At 46.6% G+C, this 16,691-nt stretch overlaps 1 protein-coding gene across 3 annotated transcripts in view; it reads right to left on the minus strand.

Annotated features, from left to right (window-relative positions):
* LOC106649265 (nucleolysin TIAR) overlaps positions 1-16,691 on the minus strand; it is a 497,287-nt gene that overhangs the window by 217,600 nt on the left and 262,996 nt on the right. Inside the window, exon 1 of one of the 3 annotated variants that reach the window (XM_014366575.1) lies at positions 9,139-10,932. The exons of the other annotated variants lie outside the window; for them this stretch is intronic. Coding sequence (XP_014222061.1) covers positions 9,139-9,394 — 256 coding nt within the window. The 5' untranslated portion in view covers positions 9,395-10,932. Of the gene's footprint in view, positions 1-9,138; positions 10,933-16,691 lie in introns of those variants that run through there. 3 annotated transcript variants of the gene reach the window in all.

Genomic DNA, 16,691 nt, shown 5'->3' on the forward strand with positions numbered 1-16,691 from the left:
TTTCCGCATTCGCAGGATAATAAAGGCGTATATATATAAGTGGTACACACACACATACAGTGCGTGGGTGCGACGCGCGGCTTGGCTAAGTGAGTTTCCGCGTTTATCGTCGTGCACAAGCAGCCACGGCGCGGCAACGAAAGTCACAGCGAGAGAGACAGCGGGCACAATCGTCGTCGTCCGACGACGACGTTTGACGTTTTTTCCCCCCATGTCTCTCCGCGCGTTTATACTCGTCGTCGTCGTCGTCGTCGTGAGCAAACTTCTTTCTCTCTCTCTCTCTCTCTTCCTCCACCCTACAGTCCGATGGGTATGAGAAAACTTGTGTCTGCGTGTGTATATATCTATACCTCATGACGAGTCTATTAATTGGACCTCGGTGTGCGCGCGCGGAGCCGAGAGAAGTTGCGCCCGCGCCACGCCGCGAGAGAGGCAAAACTTTTACTCGTGTGTTATATATATAAGCGTATGTACGTACGCGCGTACACGTAGGCTACGTGTGGTACTACTACTACTACAACCGGGAAGGGCAGGAGAGGCGCGAGGTTATTACAGAACGGAAAGTAAGCGCGCGCGCGAGCGTCGGGCGCGGTGTACGTACGTATACCCGAGAGTGTGAGAACGGTGAAAGAGAAGTTTGTGGCGGCTCGTGGCAATGGGCGCGAGAAAGACAAAGAGAGTCGACTTTCAGCGTAGGGCTACGTATATATACTTCGTGCAGGTGCCGCAAGCTCCGCTGCTCAGTGTACGTGTGAGAGCTGTGTGGAAGAAGAAGAGTGAGCGCCCCCCCCCCAAAAGGATATAAGGGTATGTCGGGGGCGCGAGCGCAACTAGTGGATGTAATGAATAATTAATTCCACGAGATTGATTAGAAATGTTAATGCGATAAGGCCTAATTGTTCTTCTCTCGCTGCTTGCGCGAGCTTGCGCCGCACTTCGGCTTCGGTTATATATATACACATGGCGTATAATGCTATATCTTTCGGCTCTCTTCTTCTTCTTCTTGTTCCATCACTGCCACTGCTGCCATGCCACCGGCAACAGCACCACTGGTAACTTTCACCCCCCTTCCCCCCCGTTATATACCCCCGTATAAAAGCTCTAAGCTTGTATACCAGCTATACTGCCTTAATGTTTTCTAATTTATCGGCGCGTAAAACAAATATCTTCGCTCTATGTGTGTGTGTGTGTATTGCCGCTGCCACCGTAAAGAAGGTAAATCAAGTCATTATTTCATTAGGCGGAAGAAAACCAGCCTCGCGCGCGCGCGATCCGCGTCTTCCTTTTTTTCTTCTTCTTCCAACCCATTTTGCTGCGATAAAAGCGAAAAAGAGTAAAAAAAAAGAAAAAAAATTCCCAGTGTGGAACAATTTTCTCTCGCTGCTCAGAGCCATAACAATGTAATCAAACTTTTACCCCCGCTCTCTCTCTCTCTCTCTCTCGCTCGCTCGCGTTCATTGAATAACTATCTTGAAAATTCTTTTCTGTACGAGTAAAATTAATCCACCATCGTGTGCCCTCTCTCTCTCTCTCTGTACCCCCCTGCGCCCTTTTTTACCCCCGTACCCTTCTTTCTCTCTCTCTTTCTCTCCTTTCTCTCGGTATTTTTCAACTAGCAAAGAACATTATATATAAAAAAAAAAATCAAATGACCTGATTTCCGTACTGTGAGAGAGAAAAGGCAACTGCTGCTGCGGCAGGGTCTATTCACCGGCAGCGCCCGAGGAGTGACAATTTAAATCTTCGCTTCATCGTTCAATTTTCCTCCCTCGCTCTCTCGCTCTCTGTCTCTCTCTCTCTATGCGGCAAACTTTCTAATCCACAAGTAAAACACAGACATTCAGCAGCTGAGGCTACGAAGGCAGCGGCAACGACGGGCGTTGTACGCTACTATATGCGGCGTAGTCGTCGTCGTCGTCGGCGGCGAATCTCTAATCTCTTTCGAGGCAAACTCACGCGGATGATTGTCTTTTTGTTTGACAAGCGCCAACTTCCATATATATATAGAGGCCGCTGCATCTCTGTGTGCGTGTTTATAAAATACGGTGCAAGCTCGCGCGAGGGATATATAAGAACAGGGGGAGCGAGAATCAAAAGCGTATGCGCACAAGTTTGTATACGCAATCAAAATCGTTCGTTACGCGCCTGCCATCGTTGCACTCGATGTGCATATGCAACGTGTATTTATTATTATAAGTACGCAATATACACGATATTCTCTCTCTATACGCGATAGAAAATATAGGCTGCGCCTCTGCCTATATATCCGAAGGTAAATAGGGGAAAAGCTCTCCGCGCGAGTTCAAGGTTTCCGAGCCTCACTGGCCTTTTTTTTTCTTCCTCCTCCTCCTCGTTCTCCTTCTCTTCTTTTTATCCTTTATGTAACGACGTTGATACGCTTCGAGCCGCGCGCGCGTTCAGCAGCGGTAGGCCGAGAGATCAATCTTTTTGTCGACGAGTAAAAAAAAAAAGAAAAAGAAAAAAAAGTATGCCATCGCCACCGATGCTGCTGTTGCTGCTTCTGCTGCTCGTCCTTTTATATTATACTCCGAAATCCAGATCTTTTTTTTCCGATATACATTATTTGAGAGAAAGAAGGTAGAGAGAGAGAAAGACTCGATGCAACATGCAAAAACTCATAAATATTTTTAGTTTATGTATTCTCTGGCGAAAATCGAAGAAAATCTGGGGTCTAGCTCTAGATTAAATGAATATAACCGTAGCACCAGCAGCAACAGCAGCAGCACAGCTCGTGCAACATGTACACAACTCGCACGTACACACACACGGAGTCGATATAAGCCTGGCAGAGCTTGCAGCCGCGCGTGTGTGTGTGAAGCTCGTGTGTGCCAGCCTCAATATGCTTCTGCTGCAAGCTCACTCTCTCTCTCTCTCTCTCTACGTTATGTATAGCAAACTTCTATACTATAACCGGGCAAATACTCTTATGCGCTCGTAACGCTTCGCAAGCGCCGCGCCGCGCAGTTACTAAACTTTAACTCCCTGTCTCGTACACGTATGCTGATACACACATACACACGTACGTAGAGAGAGAGACGCGCCGCGTGCAGTGCACCATACACGCACACACACGGACACGGGGGGCACAGACACACGGATACACGGAGAAGCAGCGATGTCGCTAATTTTCCCCGAGTTACATGGACGCGCGTGCTGCTGCTGCTGCTGCTGCAAGCTCCCGACTGCAGCGAAGATCTTGTGTGCCGCCCAAAGCACAAACACGTACTATGGCGCCACACACACACACACACACACGCGCGCAGAAAGTCATGCTCGTATATATGTATAAGTATAGCCCGAGAGCCGAGTGCGCTTAACAGTCTCATCGAGGCCTATGTATATATTAGTAAGCCGATAAAACTTACACGATCGAATTTTACGATGCAACAGCAGCAGCAGCAGCAGCAGCCGCGTGTAGCTAGTACGTGCTGCAGCATAGACGCGTGTTTTCGCAAATTGCGCGCGGCGCGCTTATCAGCCAACTATATACACGCGCCTGCCTGGCAGACCCCGTGTTTTGAGGCTACTCGCGTAATTAGACGACCTTATGCTCTCCCTCTCGCTCTTCGCTCGTCCTCTCTCTCTCTCTCATCAGCGCGTGGAAATTAAGCGCTCTATAGCTGCCTGCTGCTGTTGCGCTCGTTAATTCGATGATTTTCGATGTATGGAATTTTGACGTACGTATAATAAAGCGCATAATAAGCGAGAGAGCTTGCGAAAAAAAGCTCCCGCCGATGCCGCGTCCAGCTGAAAATATTCAACTGTATGGTACGTATGTGTGTCTATATATAAGAGTTAACTACCACTCAGCGTGTGCGCATGTATGTAGAGCTGCTGCTGCTGCTGCAGCACAGGTCTGCGAGTTTATTGCCAAACGAGAGAATCTCGCGATTCTCTCTCTCTCTCTCTCTCGCTCGTTGAATTATACAGTAACAGTATAGCGAAATGGGGGACCGAAGAGGAGACAGCGAAACTCTCTCGTGTGTGCACATACTCGTCTCTCCGTGTGTGTAGGTCTGTGTGTGTATGCATGCACACGTGTACGTGTACGCGAGCTGCGAGTTAATAACATTCCCAAATATTCTAAGCGAGCTTACACTCCGCGGCACGTATTTCTCACTTAGAGAAACTGCGCCTTGCTACTGCCGCCAACGCCGCCACCGACTATATACTACGCTTATACGTTCAGCAGCTATCTCGCAGCCAGTGCGGCGCGTTCGTACTGCTACTACTACTACCTAGTATAGTCTAGGCTCTCTTTTCGCCCGAGCTTTTGTGATTTTAATGACACTGCTGCTGCGAGGCTCTCAGTCGACGCATGGGGTCGCTTTATTTGTCGTTGAAAATCGTATTCGGATTTTCACGTTTTTTGGTTATTTTCGGGAGCTCGGTGCGCGCGCTATACTTTATATTTTTTCATTTATTTTTTTTTATTGGATTAGAGCGAGAGAGAGAGAGGTTGAGAGGTAGAGAGAGACATATACGTGTACCAGGCTAATTTCGGACTATATTTCATGCGCGAGTTCGTAACAATTTTTTTTTCTCTCTGTGTTGTCATTTTCATGTTCGAGCGGCGGGAATATAATAATTCAACTCGATTTATACGTGCTCGCGCACGCATACACACGCATGCATCCACCTGTATATAAGCGCGAGTCGCATCGGCCATTTCAAATATGTTCGATTAGTTTTTACGGTCAGCGAGACAGAGATACGCGCGCGTATTATACGGACGCGCGCGGGGTATTATGCAGTGCGCGAGCGGCAATAAATCCCTCGTATTCCTCTCTTTTGAGCGGCGCGCGTATAGGCAGGGTCGTAAAAAATATTATTATACCTTCTGATCCTTATGAATTTGGGGCGAAATACCCAAGGATATATTACAGCAGCGACTTCACTACTATATTTTCTATATATATTTACAGCGAAACAAAACGCCAAACGCTATAAAAATAAATCAGTCGCAGCGCAAAGCTCGAGTTGCTATAATCTAGCCGAGTGTGTGTGTTATATGTTTGTATGTGTGTGTGCTCGCGAGATAGCTCGTGAGTATACTACTATTGGGGGGCCGGGAGGGAGGGCCAGAGAGGCGCGGCTTGATTGATTCCTTTTTCGTGAAAATTTGCTCCCATTGAATTCGCATCAAATCAGATAGCGATAGTGCCGCCACCGCCGCTGTGTGATAGTGCCGCGCACGCAGAGCAGCAGCACCACTACCCGCGCCTGTATGCATATATCGAATATATGTATATGTGGCACTAGTCGTGCATCTCTAAATCAAACGATTTGGCGCTCGCGATTTTTAAGTTCGATTCTGCACACAGCCAATCCCTATATGCATCCACGCATACACACATACACACGGCTACTACATTTATACATGCATGCATGAATATAGCTTTGCTGCTCTCTCTCTCTCTCTCTCTCGGTGTTCGTTCGTTTTCCCGAGATTTATGGTTATTTTAAAATCGCGTAATCTCGCGCGCGTAGCCCAGCGCGCGCTGCACTACGCCTCGTTAATGTAAAATATGAAGCGAGATACACTTTAAAATTCTGATTATAAGCGTCGTTCGCGTACGCTTCTCTCTCTCTCTCGCTTTTTTATACGTTTTTTTTTGCTCTGCTATACTATAGTGCTGCTGCTGCTCTCTTTCTCTCTTTCTGCTTCGGCTCTACTACTGCAGGCCCCCGATCTGTATTGCTCGCGAGCGCGAGAGCTGTAACGATAATTTAATGAAAAAATACGAGTCGCAATTAAAAAGAGACTGTATTAGATTATAAAAAAAGGGGGTGAGTAGAATAGAGCGGCAGAGAGATAGGAGATGGAAAATCGATGCCCAGTCTCTAGCTCGAGATAAATATGATCGAGGGCAATATATTTCCAGTCGTGTAATAACGAAACGTTACCGAGGACGTTTTTTTTTCTTTCTCGTGCTCGCACAGTACGATAGTTTATTTATTATGATTATTGTACGAGAGATACACGTGTAACGTGTAGATTTGAATGATTAATTTATGAAGCAATCGAGGCGTGTACACGCGTACGTACTATATAATATATACGCAACTCGACGCGTTTGAATCAAATTCGACCGCCGCAGCTCGAGCTCGTTCCGACTTTATCGATGATATATTAGGGTACACTACTTGCGTGTAATTCTGGTATTATGTAATTAATTTTGTACTCATTACTATGCATATTTATCGACGGAGGGGGTTGGAGGAGTAGGGCTGCGACGCAGAGTGGGCACAAATCTGGGGGACGTTTTATTTTACATATGCGCGCACACACACACACACGGTAGATATGCGGAGGCGAGCTCGTGTATAAGCAGAGAGAAGAGAGGATCAATACGTCTGGATTAACTAGCGAGAGAAACGAAATTTAATTAATTGGACTATACACGTATATATAAAGTGTACATCTAGTATATATGTATACATAGGTCACACACGGAGAGATGTTAGGGACAAAAAAGTTTTAACCCTCTCTCATGTATGCTAAAGGCACTAAGCGATTCTCACGCGGCTATATAAATCTTTCTTTCTTTTTCTCGTCGATAAAAAATTATACATTTCGTACGTGTATACATTACGTATAGCCTAAAGCGAAAGAGGAGAAAAAATAAACTTGCCAGAAACTTCGTTCAATCTATTAATTTCTTCTTTTTTTTCTGGGAAATAAACGATCATTAAGCATCGAAGCACACACGATGTAACGCCGAGATAAAATAAAATAAAAAAAAAGAGAAACGAGCGCGCGCGAGAGAGAGAGAGAGAGAGAGACCGAGAAGTCGAAGCGAGTAATTTTCGAAATTCTGGTCGCGGAGACGGCGAAAAAAATTGGCAGTCTGCTGTGTGCGGCAGCGGCTGCAAAGAGCTATACCTCCCCGCCCCCGCGCGCGCGGTATATAGCCTCGCGCGCAAATAAAAGGTTTGGAAAGAAAACTTATGATCCTGAAAAAATAAGTGTATGTATATCGAAAGACACGAATCGACCTACTGACATGCATTCGTCGTTGCTGTATACGCGTATTATGTATACGTATACGTGTGTGCGTCTGTGTGTGTGTGTGTTTTGGAGCGAGAGCTCGTGTTCGACATTCGAGTTGTATATACGCGCACGCACACACACACACGCTTATACAGTCGCGAAACTTTTACTCGACGAAGATTATAAAATTCTCATGAATCTAACCCCCCCGAGCCGTGCAGTTGTGCGCTACCACATACTGCCGTCGACGCGATGAAAAGTGTATATTATACATGTATCGTACGTGTATATTGTGTGTGTGATAGTGTAAGTAAGAACAAAACGACGACGCGTGTGTCATATGCTAGAAGGGTGCGAGAAAGAACCTCGTCTTCTTCAACTGCGACACGTGTTATTTCTGCAGCTTTTTTGTTGTCTCTCTCTCTCTCTCTCTCGCTCACCCTCGCTTTGACGGTTTAATGATCTTTTATTCAGCGAATGTCAACAGTTTATATGGATCGATTATTAATTGCAGCTCGACGCAATGAAAATAAGCTTTTTTTCTCTCTCTCTCTCTCTCGTTCTCTATTGTACGTGAGTGTGTGTGTGTGTCGTGAAATATATCGCGTGATTGTCAAGTAATATAGGCAAAGCTTCGCCTTTATAATTTGATCGATATCAATGCTGCTGCTGCTGCTGCTCTAGGTATATTCCACCACAGCAGTGGCAGTAGCGGGCGCGCGGGCGACTATATAAAGTAATTATAAAGCATTCGTTGAAATAATCATTTCCCCTTTTGCCCCCCACTCCACCTCCTCTCTTTTGCGCGCGCGAGATAGATCGCTTTTCGCGATTATTTTTCTTTTTTTTTTTATTATTTTAATTTCCACCCGATGAAGTAGCCTCGTTATGTCCGCTTATAAAAATTTGCCTCTTTCTTTCTCTTTCTCTCGGTCGGTTGTTTTTTCTTTTTCTGCTACTCTCTTCTTCTTCTCTCTCTTTTTTTTGCCTCTACTCGGCGCGTCAATTCATCCATCTCAAAAAAGTCAACGGAAAATAAAATAAAACACCGAGTAGCGCGCCAGTAGCAGCAGCAGCAGTACATCCAAGTTTCCAAATTCCTATCGAACATCGTGCGCGGAGCGAAGCTCAGCTGGGGGGTAATAGTTAAACGTGCAGCAGCAGCAGCAACAAAGTACAGGGAGAGAGGCAGAGGAAGAGAGAGAGAGAAGCAGAAAAAAAGTATATACCCTCGGCGTGGAAGCTCTTTCCGATATTTACTTTTTCCTCCTCTTCTCTTCTCTTTCTCTCTCTCTTTAGTAGCTACAGAGTATAGATGTATATATCTCGTCAGAGGGAGGGAAAAGACCGGTGGCAGAGAGAGAGAAAATCCCACGACGCGTCGATCGTTCGTTAGTCGGCCTCGGAAAAAGCAGCTGCAAGAGAGAGAGCGAGAGAGGAGGAAGCTTTGTAGCAGTGTGGTAGTTTGTGTGTATGCGTCTGTGTGTCAGTGTGTGTGTGTATGTACGTCTGTGCGAGGCAAGCAAGAGATCCTGTAAAGAGCCATAAATCGCCCGCGGCACCCACGTTCTCTCTCTCTCTCCCTCCTAGAGCAGCAGCAGCTAGCTAGCTTCGAGCTACAAGGGGTTAAGGATGTATATTGGTCGTAGCGTCTAATTCAGCGCAGCAGCGGCATAACGTGCCGAACCGCCTTGGCGCGCGCTCGACTCGCGTATTTTCCTTCCCTCGGTAGCTCACACATATACGTGTAACGTACACGTCTATATATTCCGTGATAAGCCCGATTTCGCCGGAAAAAAGAGGTTGTTTTATCGATTTTTTTGCACGGAGAAAGAGAGAGAACAGCAGCAGCAGAATTATCCGATTGATTTTCGGCTTTTTATTGCACACCGGGAGGCTATATAACGTGGTACGCGCTCGACTACTGGGGAGAACGAGCCCGCGTATCTTTCATATTTTTGGGGGGAGGAAAAAATATACGAAGCTAACAACGACTACAACCGACAGGGTCTGGCTCGATATTTTTTGTTTTTACGATATTTTTTGTTCGAATACGAGGGGCACAACTTAATCACTAAACAGAAAGAGATAATTATCATCGTAAGCTCGAATCGCAGGCCTACCTGACTTGTTGGCATTGATATTCTGTCCGGTGGAGTGCGGCAGATTCGGCGACTGTTGCTGCTGCTGAGTCTGTTGCTGCTGTTGCAGCTGCTGCGTCTGTTGCTGCTGCATTTTAACGGCAGCGTCGTGCTGCTGTTTCTGTTGCTGCTGCTGTTGCTGCTGCTGTTGGGGCGGCAGACTGTGAGCTGGTATCGGTCCGGGATTCGTCATGGTCGTCATCGTGGTCGGCATCATCAGGGTCGACATCGTTAGCATCGTGAAGGCGGGGGCGGCCCTGTGGCTCGTTGGTGCGGATGCAGCTTCCGAGAAGAAGCCGCATGCACCGACTTATTGCTCGTTATACGATACTCTCCGCTGCCGCCGCTACTGCTGATGCTGCCTCTTAATTGCCTCTCACCGAGGTTTGGGGCTGCTCTTGCGTTTTACCACCCACAAAACACGACGCACGAATTATTATTGTGTATTATTTATACAACAAGAGTGTCGACAAAAAAATTTTTTTTTTTTAAGCACTTCACCACTTTTTTTTTTATTATATCTTCTTCTTATTTGCAGTTCGTGTATACACGCGTCGTTTATACACACCGAATCCGAATGGTTTTTACTTCTTCCGTGTTGTTTCAACTCAATGTTGTGACTACGAAGAGAGCGAGAGAGGCGATAGGAGAACCTGCATTTGCGTTGCTGCTTCTGCTGCTGCTGCTGCTCGTCTCTTCTTTATCTCGACGAGTTTCGTATTGCACTTGGAATAATTTTCAGGTCGTCGTCGTCGTCGTCGTCGGCGTGGCTCAGCTGTGCGGTAGCTAGCTAGCTAGCAGCAGGAGCAGTAGTAGTTGTAGTCGTCGTCGTCGTCGGTGGCAAAAGTGGAAAGAGAAAATAAAAGAGCGGACGATGGGCTCTCGAGACGCTGGTAGTTCGAGATGCTGTTTTTCAAGTACTTCGTGGCATAACTGCGACCACTCGTCTCTCTCTCTCTTTCGCTCACTCACTCCTCCCTTACTACTACTACTTTCTTCTTCTTCTTCTTTTTTTTTATTTTACTTGCCTCCCTGTGCCTCTATCTCTATCTTGCTTACGTCCTCTTGTTATATCTTCTTCTTTTATTTTCTGCGATTCACAAGTTTACCAACAACCTATTGGGCAAGGGGGTTGGTTGGCGCATTATCTCACACTCACGGACATCGCGCGCGTATGTACGTATGGAAGAGAAAACGGACCTTCGACAGCGACTTTCCTGTCTGGCTATGTGTGTATGTCTTGTGTTTTTTGCTCTTTTCGTTTTAGGCAAAAAACAGGAGAGAGAAAAAAAAACTCGAACGTTGTCCGTCACTTAGGTAATGATTATATCGAGAAACGCGAACAACAACAACAACGAATAACTGTGTGCGGCACTACGCGATTACGCGATCGAAAAATACCCAATGACTACTGTTACATAAACACGAGCGTGAGCGGTCGCGCGCGAGAGCAAAATCAAAAAATCGTCGCCGGTAAAGTCCGATTATTATTTATTTTTTTGGCGAGCACAGGTGTACAACCGCACAGCTCTCTCGACTCCTGACTGTGTGCAGTTCCCGGAGCTGCTCCGAGAATATACACACGGCTGAAGTCGACACTCGTCGGGCTATCCAGTACAGGTGTACGTATATCCGTCGTCTCGTCGTCTTCGTCGCGCGTCGATTCTCCGAAACTCGGCAAAATCTCGCTCGCTCACGGCTTTGTATATTATATGCACTTGTCGTCGTCGTCGTCGTCGATCGTACTACTACGCTTGGCACGTCCGGCCGAGAGCAGAGTCGGGACTCGTCTGAGACGCGCGCGCGCGCCTCCCGCTGATCTCTGCTCTGCTTCTGCTGCTGCTGCTGCTGCTGCTGCTCTCGCCCTCCCTTCGCGCTCACCCACACACACACACGAATAGACACATAAGCGTACGTGCATGCATATACCAACTCGCGCGATTCCCCCAGAGGGTGATATCGTGTGTATAGGAGCGGAGGAGTAGTCGGCTAGGCGCAGTCGCGGTAGCTTACACGCACACACGTACGTGTGCACTTTGTGTGCACGTTACGAGCTCCGCGAGCGGAGGCGATACCGCCCTCGAGCGGCGGCCGAACGAGCTCGCGGGGGGTAAAATTCGTGCCGAGGCCGACCGAGAGATGACGCCAAGTGTGCTGGATTTTAAGCGAGACATAGGGGGTGTACGTGTACGTTGAGTGCTTCGATTTTCCAGCCGAGTGTTTCGCATTTTGCGAGCGCGCGGTGAAAAGAGGGATATAAAATTGATATTAAAGCACATTAGCGCACAGAGATACTATATCGTTTCTGCATATATCGGCGAATCGCAAATGGAAATGATGATGTTGCAGTGCGGCGTCCTTCTGCTGCAAAACAGCAGCGGCGCAATTTGATGCGCGCTTTTAACACGGGGGAAACGCGTATTTATGTAGAAATTGACGATGATGAAAAGCGCGTCAACTTGATCGCTCCGCTCGCGATATATTTCGAGATGACGATCGTGACGAGAGGCAATCAAGCGACTCTTTTGTGTTGTCGTTGCTGCTGCTGCTGCTGCTGCTGCTGTTGCGAGGACAGAGGCGCGGTAATAATTTTCATTTTGAAAATTTCCACTCCCCTCTACTAAAGGAAAATAATGATTCGAGAAATTCCACCGCGCCACTCTCTATATTGCGCGCGGAAAAGCGCACCGAGAGAAAAAAACAGAAATGATAATAATAAATGTTAATGTTCGAAAAAACTCATTAATGCATCATAAAGATGGGAAAGGAAAAGGAGGAGGAACAAAAAAAAACAACAACAACGGTAACAACGAACTGGCGACCAAATATTACCGCGCTTAAAGTGGCTTTTTGTCGGTATCGTTACGTATGTGCAGCTATATACTACTGTACAACGTGCGTGTGTGTATGTTTATACGGCATTCCCTTTTGCAACGCGCGACTGTTTTTCTTTCCTTTTTTTTTTGTCGAATATATAATTCCTCACCGCGCCCATGCCAGAGCGTTCGTATATGCGTTAGAGACACATATACGCGTATACGCGTACTGTGTGCCCCAAAGGCATAACGGCATTTTGAAATTTCCATGAAACGGCTGCGAAACGATGCATTATTAAAAATTTTGCACATACATACATTTGCCCCCCGCTATATGTATGCCGTAGCAGCAGCGGCAGCAGCAGTTGGCAGACGCACTCGGCAACGAGCCCAAGCTCGCAGCTAGCAGCAGCAGCAGCACGAGCATGCGAATTAACGTGTGTGTTTGTATTAACTTTCTGAGCGTAATTTAGTGGAGCCTCGCTTTCCTCGCGTGTGTAGTTCTCTCTCTGTCTCTCTTTTTTTTAATACATATTGTACCCGGTGTGTAACTCTTTCGCCTACCTCGCTGTGCACATATAGTTTTTTTTTTTTTGCCCCGTACACAGAGGCGCGTCGTCGCGTTTTCTCTGTTACCACTACTCTTTCAACTGTAAAATCAAAATCCTTTTTTCGACCTACGTACTGATTTAATTTATATTGCTTTTAAAATAATTGGAAAACTCACAAATCAATACGTCAACCTCTGTGTGTATGTGTATTGTGCGTAATGGAATCGCGCGCATACCAAGATACGAGATTACAACGCAATTCGCTTTGTGCAGTAGAGAAAGAGAGCATAAACGCTACATAGACGGGAGCGCGAGCCCTGCGGCAAGATAAAAATTAAAGGGATAACATTTATTTATTTGCGTATATAGCCGTGTTTCGCCGCATCGTCCGTTTTTGACATGTAATTCGATTAAACTTTTTTTCCGACCCTCCCTCTACCCCGTCCCCCTTTCAACTACAGCAAAACCAGGTAAACAACAGCGGCTGCAACAACGTTTCAATCGAGAATCGCACATGCGTGCACCGCGGCGCGGCTCGAGATATAAATAAAGGCAAAGGAAGAAATCAGTGGTAAAAACGTACGTTTGGTCAGACATCGCGCGCTGCGTTTCCGAATCATGCACGTCCGAGTGCTCTCTGTTCGTTACATAATACAATGCTATATATATCGCGCGAATATAATTGTAATCAAAAATTAATAATTAACAGCTTAACTTTGAGCGCCGTGAACGCGCTTAAGCGTTGTTTAACAATGCATACTAAACAGGTTCTCTCTCTCTCGCTCTCTCTCAGCGAGTAAGCTTACAACGAGCTACATCAAAAGACATAAACAGTCCATTAGCTTGAAGCGCGCGCGCGCGAGCGAGCATAGAGAGAGATATATACACAGATATATGTATACATACAACACACTAAAAGCAGCAGCAGCACAGCACGGCGATAATAGCAATAAACTTGGCCTACCAAAGGCATATATATTTTCTACGCTTGGATGATCCGCAGTCGCAGCAGCAGCAGCGGCGGCGGTAGCGGTGAGCAGCTATATAATAATAATCCGCCGTTGGCTACGACGTTAACCGTATTTCATGCGCCTCGTGCTATAAAGCAGCTAATCAAGCACGTCTCGCAGGGATTATTAACATCGTCATTATCATCGTCATTAGCATCGGGCCGCCACCGCCGCCACCCCACCGTAACAGCAACAGCAGCAGCGGCAGCAGCAGCTGTAAGCTCGAATTTGCCCGGCTGTTAAATTTGTATCAACGATATATGTAGCAGGAATTTTTTCGTTAGCGAAAGTCTCGATGTCGACGTCAACGTCGTCGTCGTCGTCGTCGCTCCATTCGGTAGCGCCTCGCACTGGCACACCGTCGAACTAGGGTGATTGCGATGCTATACCGCTGCCACCCGCGCGCATACAGCAGCAGCAGCAGCGGCGGCAGCAGCGAAAGGAGGAGGCACGTCGAGGCTGAACTGCTACTGCTGCAGCGCACTGCTGCCAGCAGAAGAGGAGGTGGAGAGTGAAAACGAAAGAGTAGATTGGCCAGCCCTCGGCGATAGGTTCGGCCCTCTTGGTAACATTGACGCGAGGTAAGGAGAGTTGCTTATGTAGGTATGATTATTTTGTTATTGTCGTTGCCGCGGATGCTTTTGTTTATAATGTGTTCCCACCGCGATGTCGTTGAAAAATCATCGTCGCTGAGCTTGCGATGAAAACGGATAAAATGTCGGGTAGTGACGATCGTTGACACACACGCACACACACACATACTCCGGACTGCATTCGTACAAAAGGAGACTCTGTCCACGATTCTCTCTCTCTCTCCCACTCTTAGGAGGCCTTGGCTCGCATTCAAGCTCATAAATAATTCCGTTTGTACCAGCAGCAGCAGTAGCAGCAGCCGCCGGCCGAGGTGACGTTTGTATGTGTGAGTGAGTGTGTACATATATTTATATATACGTAGCTCCAGAGCTTGCAGTACCGGGTTTCGGAGTAGTCGCTCTCTCCCTGCGCGCCACAGGGAATCCCTGTGTGTCCTGTACACACATAAGCGAGAGAGCGTCGAGCTTCTTCCTACACACACACATATATAATACGCGAGCTACCCCCCCTGTATAGCTGATCTATATCGACTATAAAACAGAGCAGAAAGCTCGCATATACACGTATATATACGTGTACATCCATAGACGCGTCGCGTCGCGTCTCTCGCGTATAGACGGAATATTTTCGGCCACTTTGGCTCGAGTTACCATTTTCGATTTTTGCCTCTGCCTGCGTATATATAAGCTCGTATGTACACCGCTGCTGCTGCTGCTGCTGCTGCTGCCGCTGACGGGAGTGTGTGTCGTCTGCTTGCGGTGAGACCTGCTTTTTGGCTTTTCCAACTAGAATAAGGTTTTCGACATTTTTTCTTCTTCCTTTTTTTTTATGTATATCCTACATCTTACATCAAGAGAGTGGTATACGAGCGCGAGTATAAGGGCGGGTAGAGAAAGTCGGAGGAGGAGGAGGAGAGAGACCCGAGTGAAATAAGTGACATCGCTCGAACGATACCGTATATACATATACTTGAAGTAGTGCACTTTTCGAGTTGTTACGATGTTTTATGTATCGCTTCGGCTTTTTCGCCCGCCGAAGCTTATATAATGCACGCGCGCGACTGGCAGTGTTTTTTCTGCTCTGCTGGGATAGTATTTTCCGAAATTGCTGCTGTACTGCACACAGCCTCGCGAGTTTCGACACTGATTTTCTGGCGCTTTTATATAATGCCTTCCAAAAAAATCGCACATCTCTCACGCTCGTCTTCTCTTATTATGTGTTATATTTGCTCGACTTACGCACATCTCCGCTCGAGCCCAAGTTTTGCTCTGGGAGAGTATCTCTGACGAAAAAAAACCAATCATCTTATTTACCTGCAACTAAGTGCAACTTACAAAATTAATTATAGCCACTGTAGTCCTTTCCTCGCGCTCGTGCACACGGTACAGCAATACACCGTTGAAGTTTCGCATCTTTATTTCATTTCCCTCGTCGGAACACGAGCAAATATAATTTCCCTGGCGGTGTAAAGAGCTCGAGCAAGAGAAATTATACCCTCTCCCGAAATAGTCGTCTTCGTCGTCGTGTAGATGCTGTGTACGTATACACGCGATATGTACGTGCAATTGCACAGCTCACAACAACGAACAGAGCTCGTAAGAGAGAGAGGAAAGAGGGAGAGTGAAAAAGCTTAAAGGGCTAAGTAGTAACCGCAAGTAAACTAATCCCTCATCCTTAGCATATGCGACGGGTATGAAGCAAATCTCGAGAGCGTTTGTCTTACTGATGTTTCTCTCTCTCGCTCTTCTACTTGGCTGTTGTTACTGCTGCTTTCATCTCTCAGGTGGCAAATGAGCCGTCGCGCGCAGGAGCACCAGCGAGAGCAAGAAGAGCTGCAGGAGCTATATATACATGTACACAGCAGCGGCTTTCGAGGTGTGCACTTTTATTCGCGCGCCACATTAAGCTCACCCTATCGCAAATTGTCCGTTTGTCTCTCGAGGCACGATCTCTCTCTGTCTCTCTTTAAACTTTCTCTCTCGTTCTCTTTCCGCTGCCGCTGCTGCTGCTGCCTCGAGCACTTCTTTTTATATATAATATTGCTCTTTATACGTGCTACACGTTAGTGTGTCTAGGTGTTGTAGTAATTACGGCTAATTAAGCGTACTCCGATTTCGCTAGTTATATCCGCTGCCGCGCGCAACTTTTTTGTTTTAAAAGCTCTTCTCCTCTTTCACCTTGTCAAGATAAAGAGAGCTGAATTGTTTTCGCATTTTTAGAGACTCTTTCTGTGCACGCGCGCGCGCGCGCCTCAATCGTCTTTGAAAAATATAGCGAAGTTTTAATTAACTCGGTGTACAATTATGAAAATTTCTTTTGATGCTTGATACCTGCTACTACCTCCCCGCCCCTGCGCACCAACTTTTCAGCTATCAGCGCGGGTGATCTCTTCTTTTTCCTTTTATCTGTTTTTTTTAGTCGAGCTTAATGCTCTTGTAGCATTATCTGATTTTCTCTCAATTATATAATGATATAATTTAATTAAAATTACATTTTCTTTACTTACGATCAGTTGGACCGAAAAAGATGAGTAGAGTGGAGAGCGAGATACTTACCTGAAACAA

The sequence above is a fragment of the Trichogramma pretiosum genome, unplaced genomic scaffold, assembly GCF_000599845.2.
Source record: "Trichogramma pretiosum strain Unisexual culture from Peru unplaced genomic scaffold, Tpre_2.0 scaffold17, whole genome shotgun sequence".
Lineage (NCBI taxonomy): Eukaryota > Metazoa > Arthropoda > Insecta > Hymenoptera > Trichogrammatidae > Trichogramma > Trichogramma pretiosum.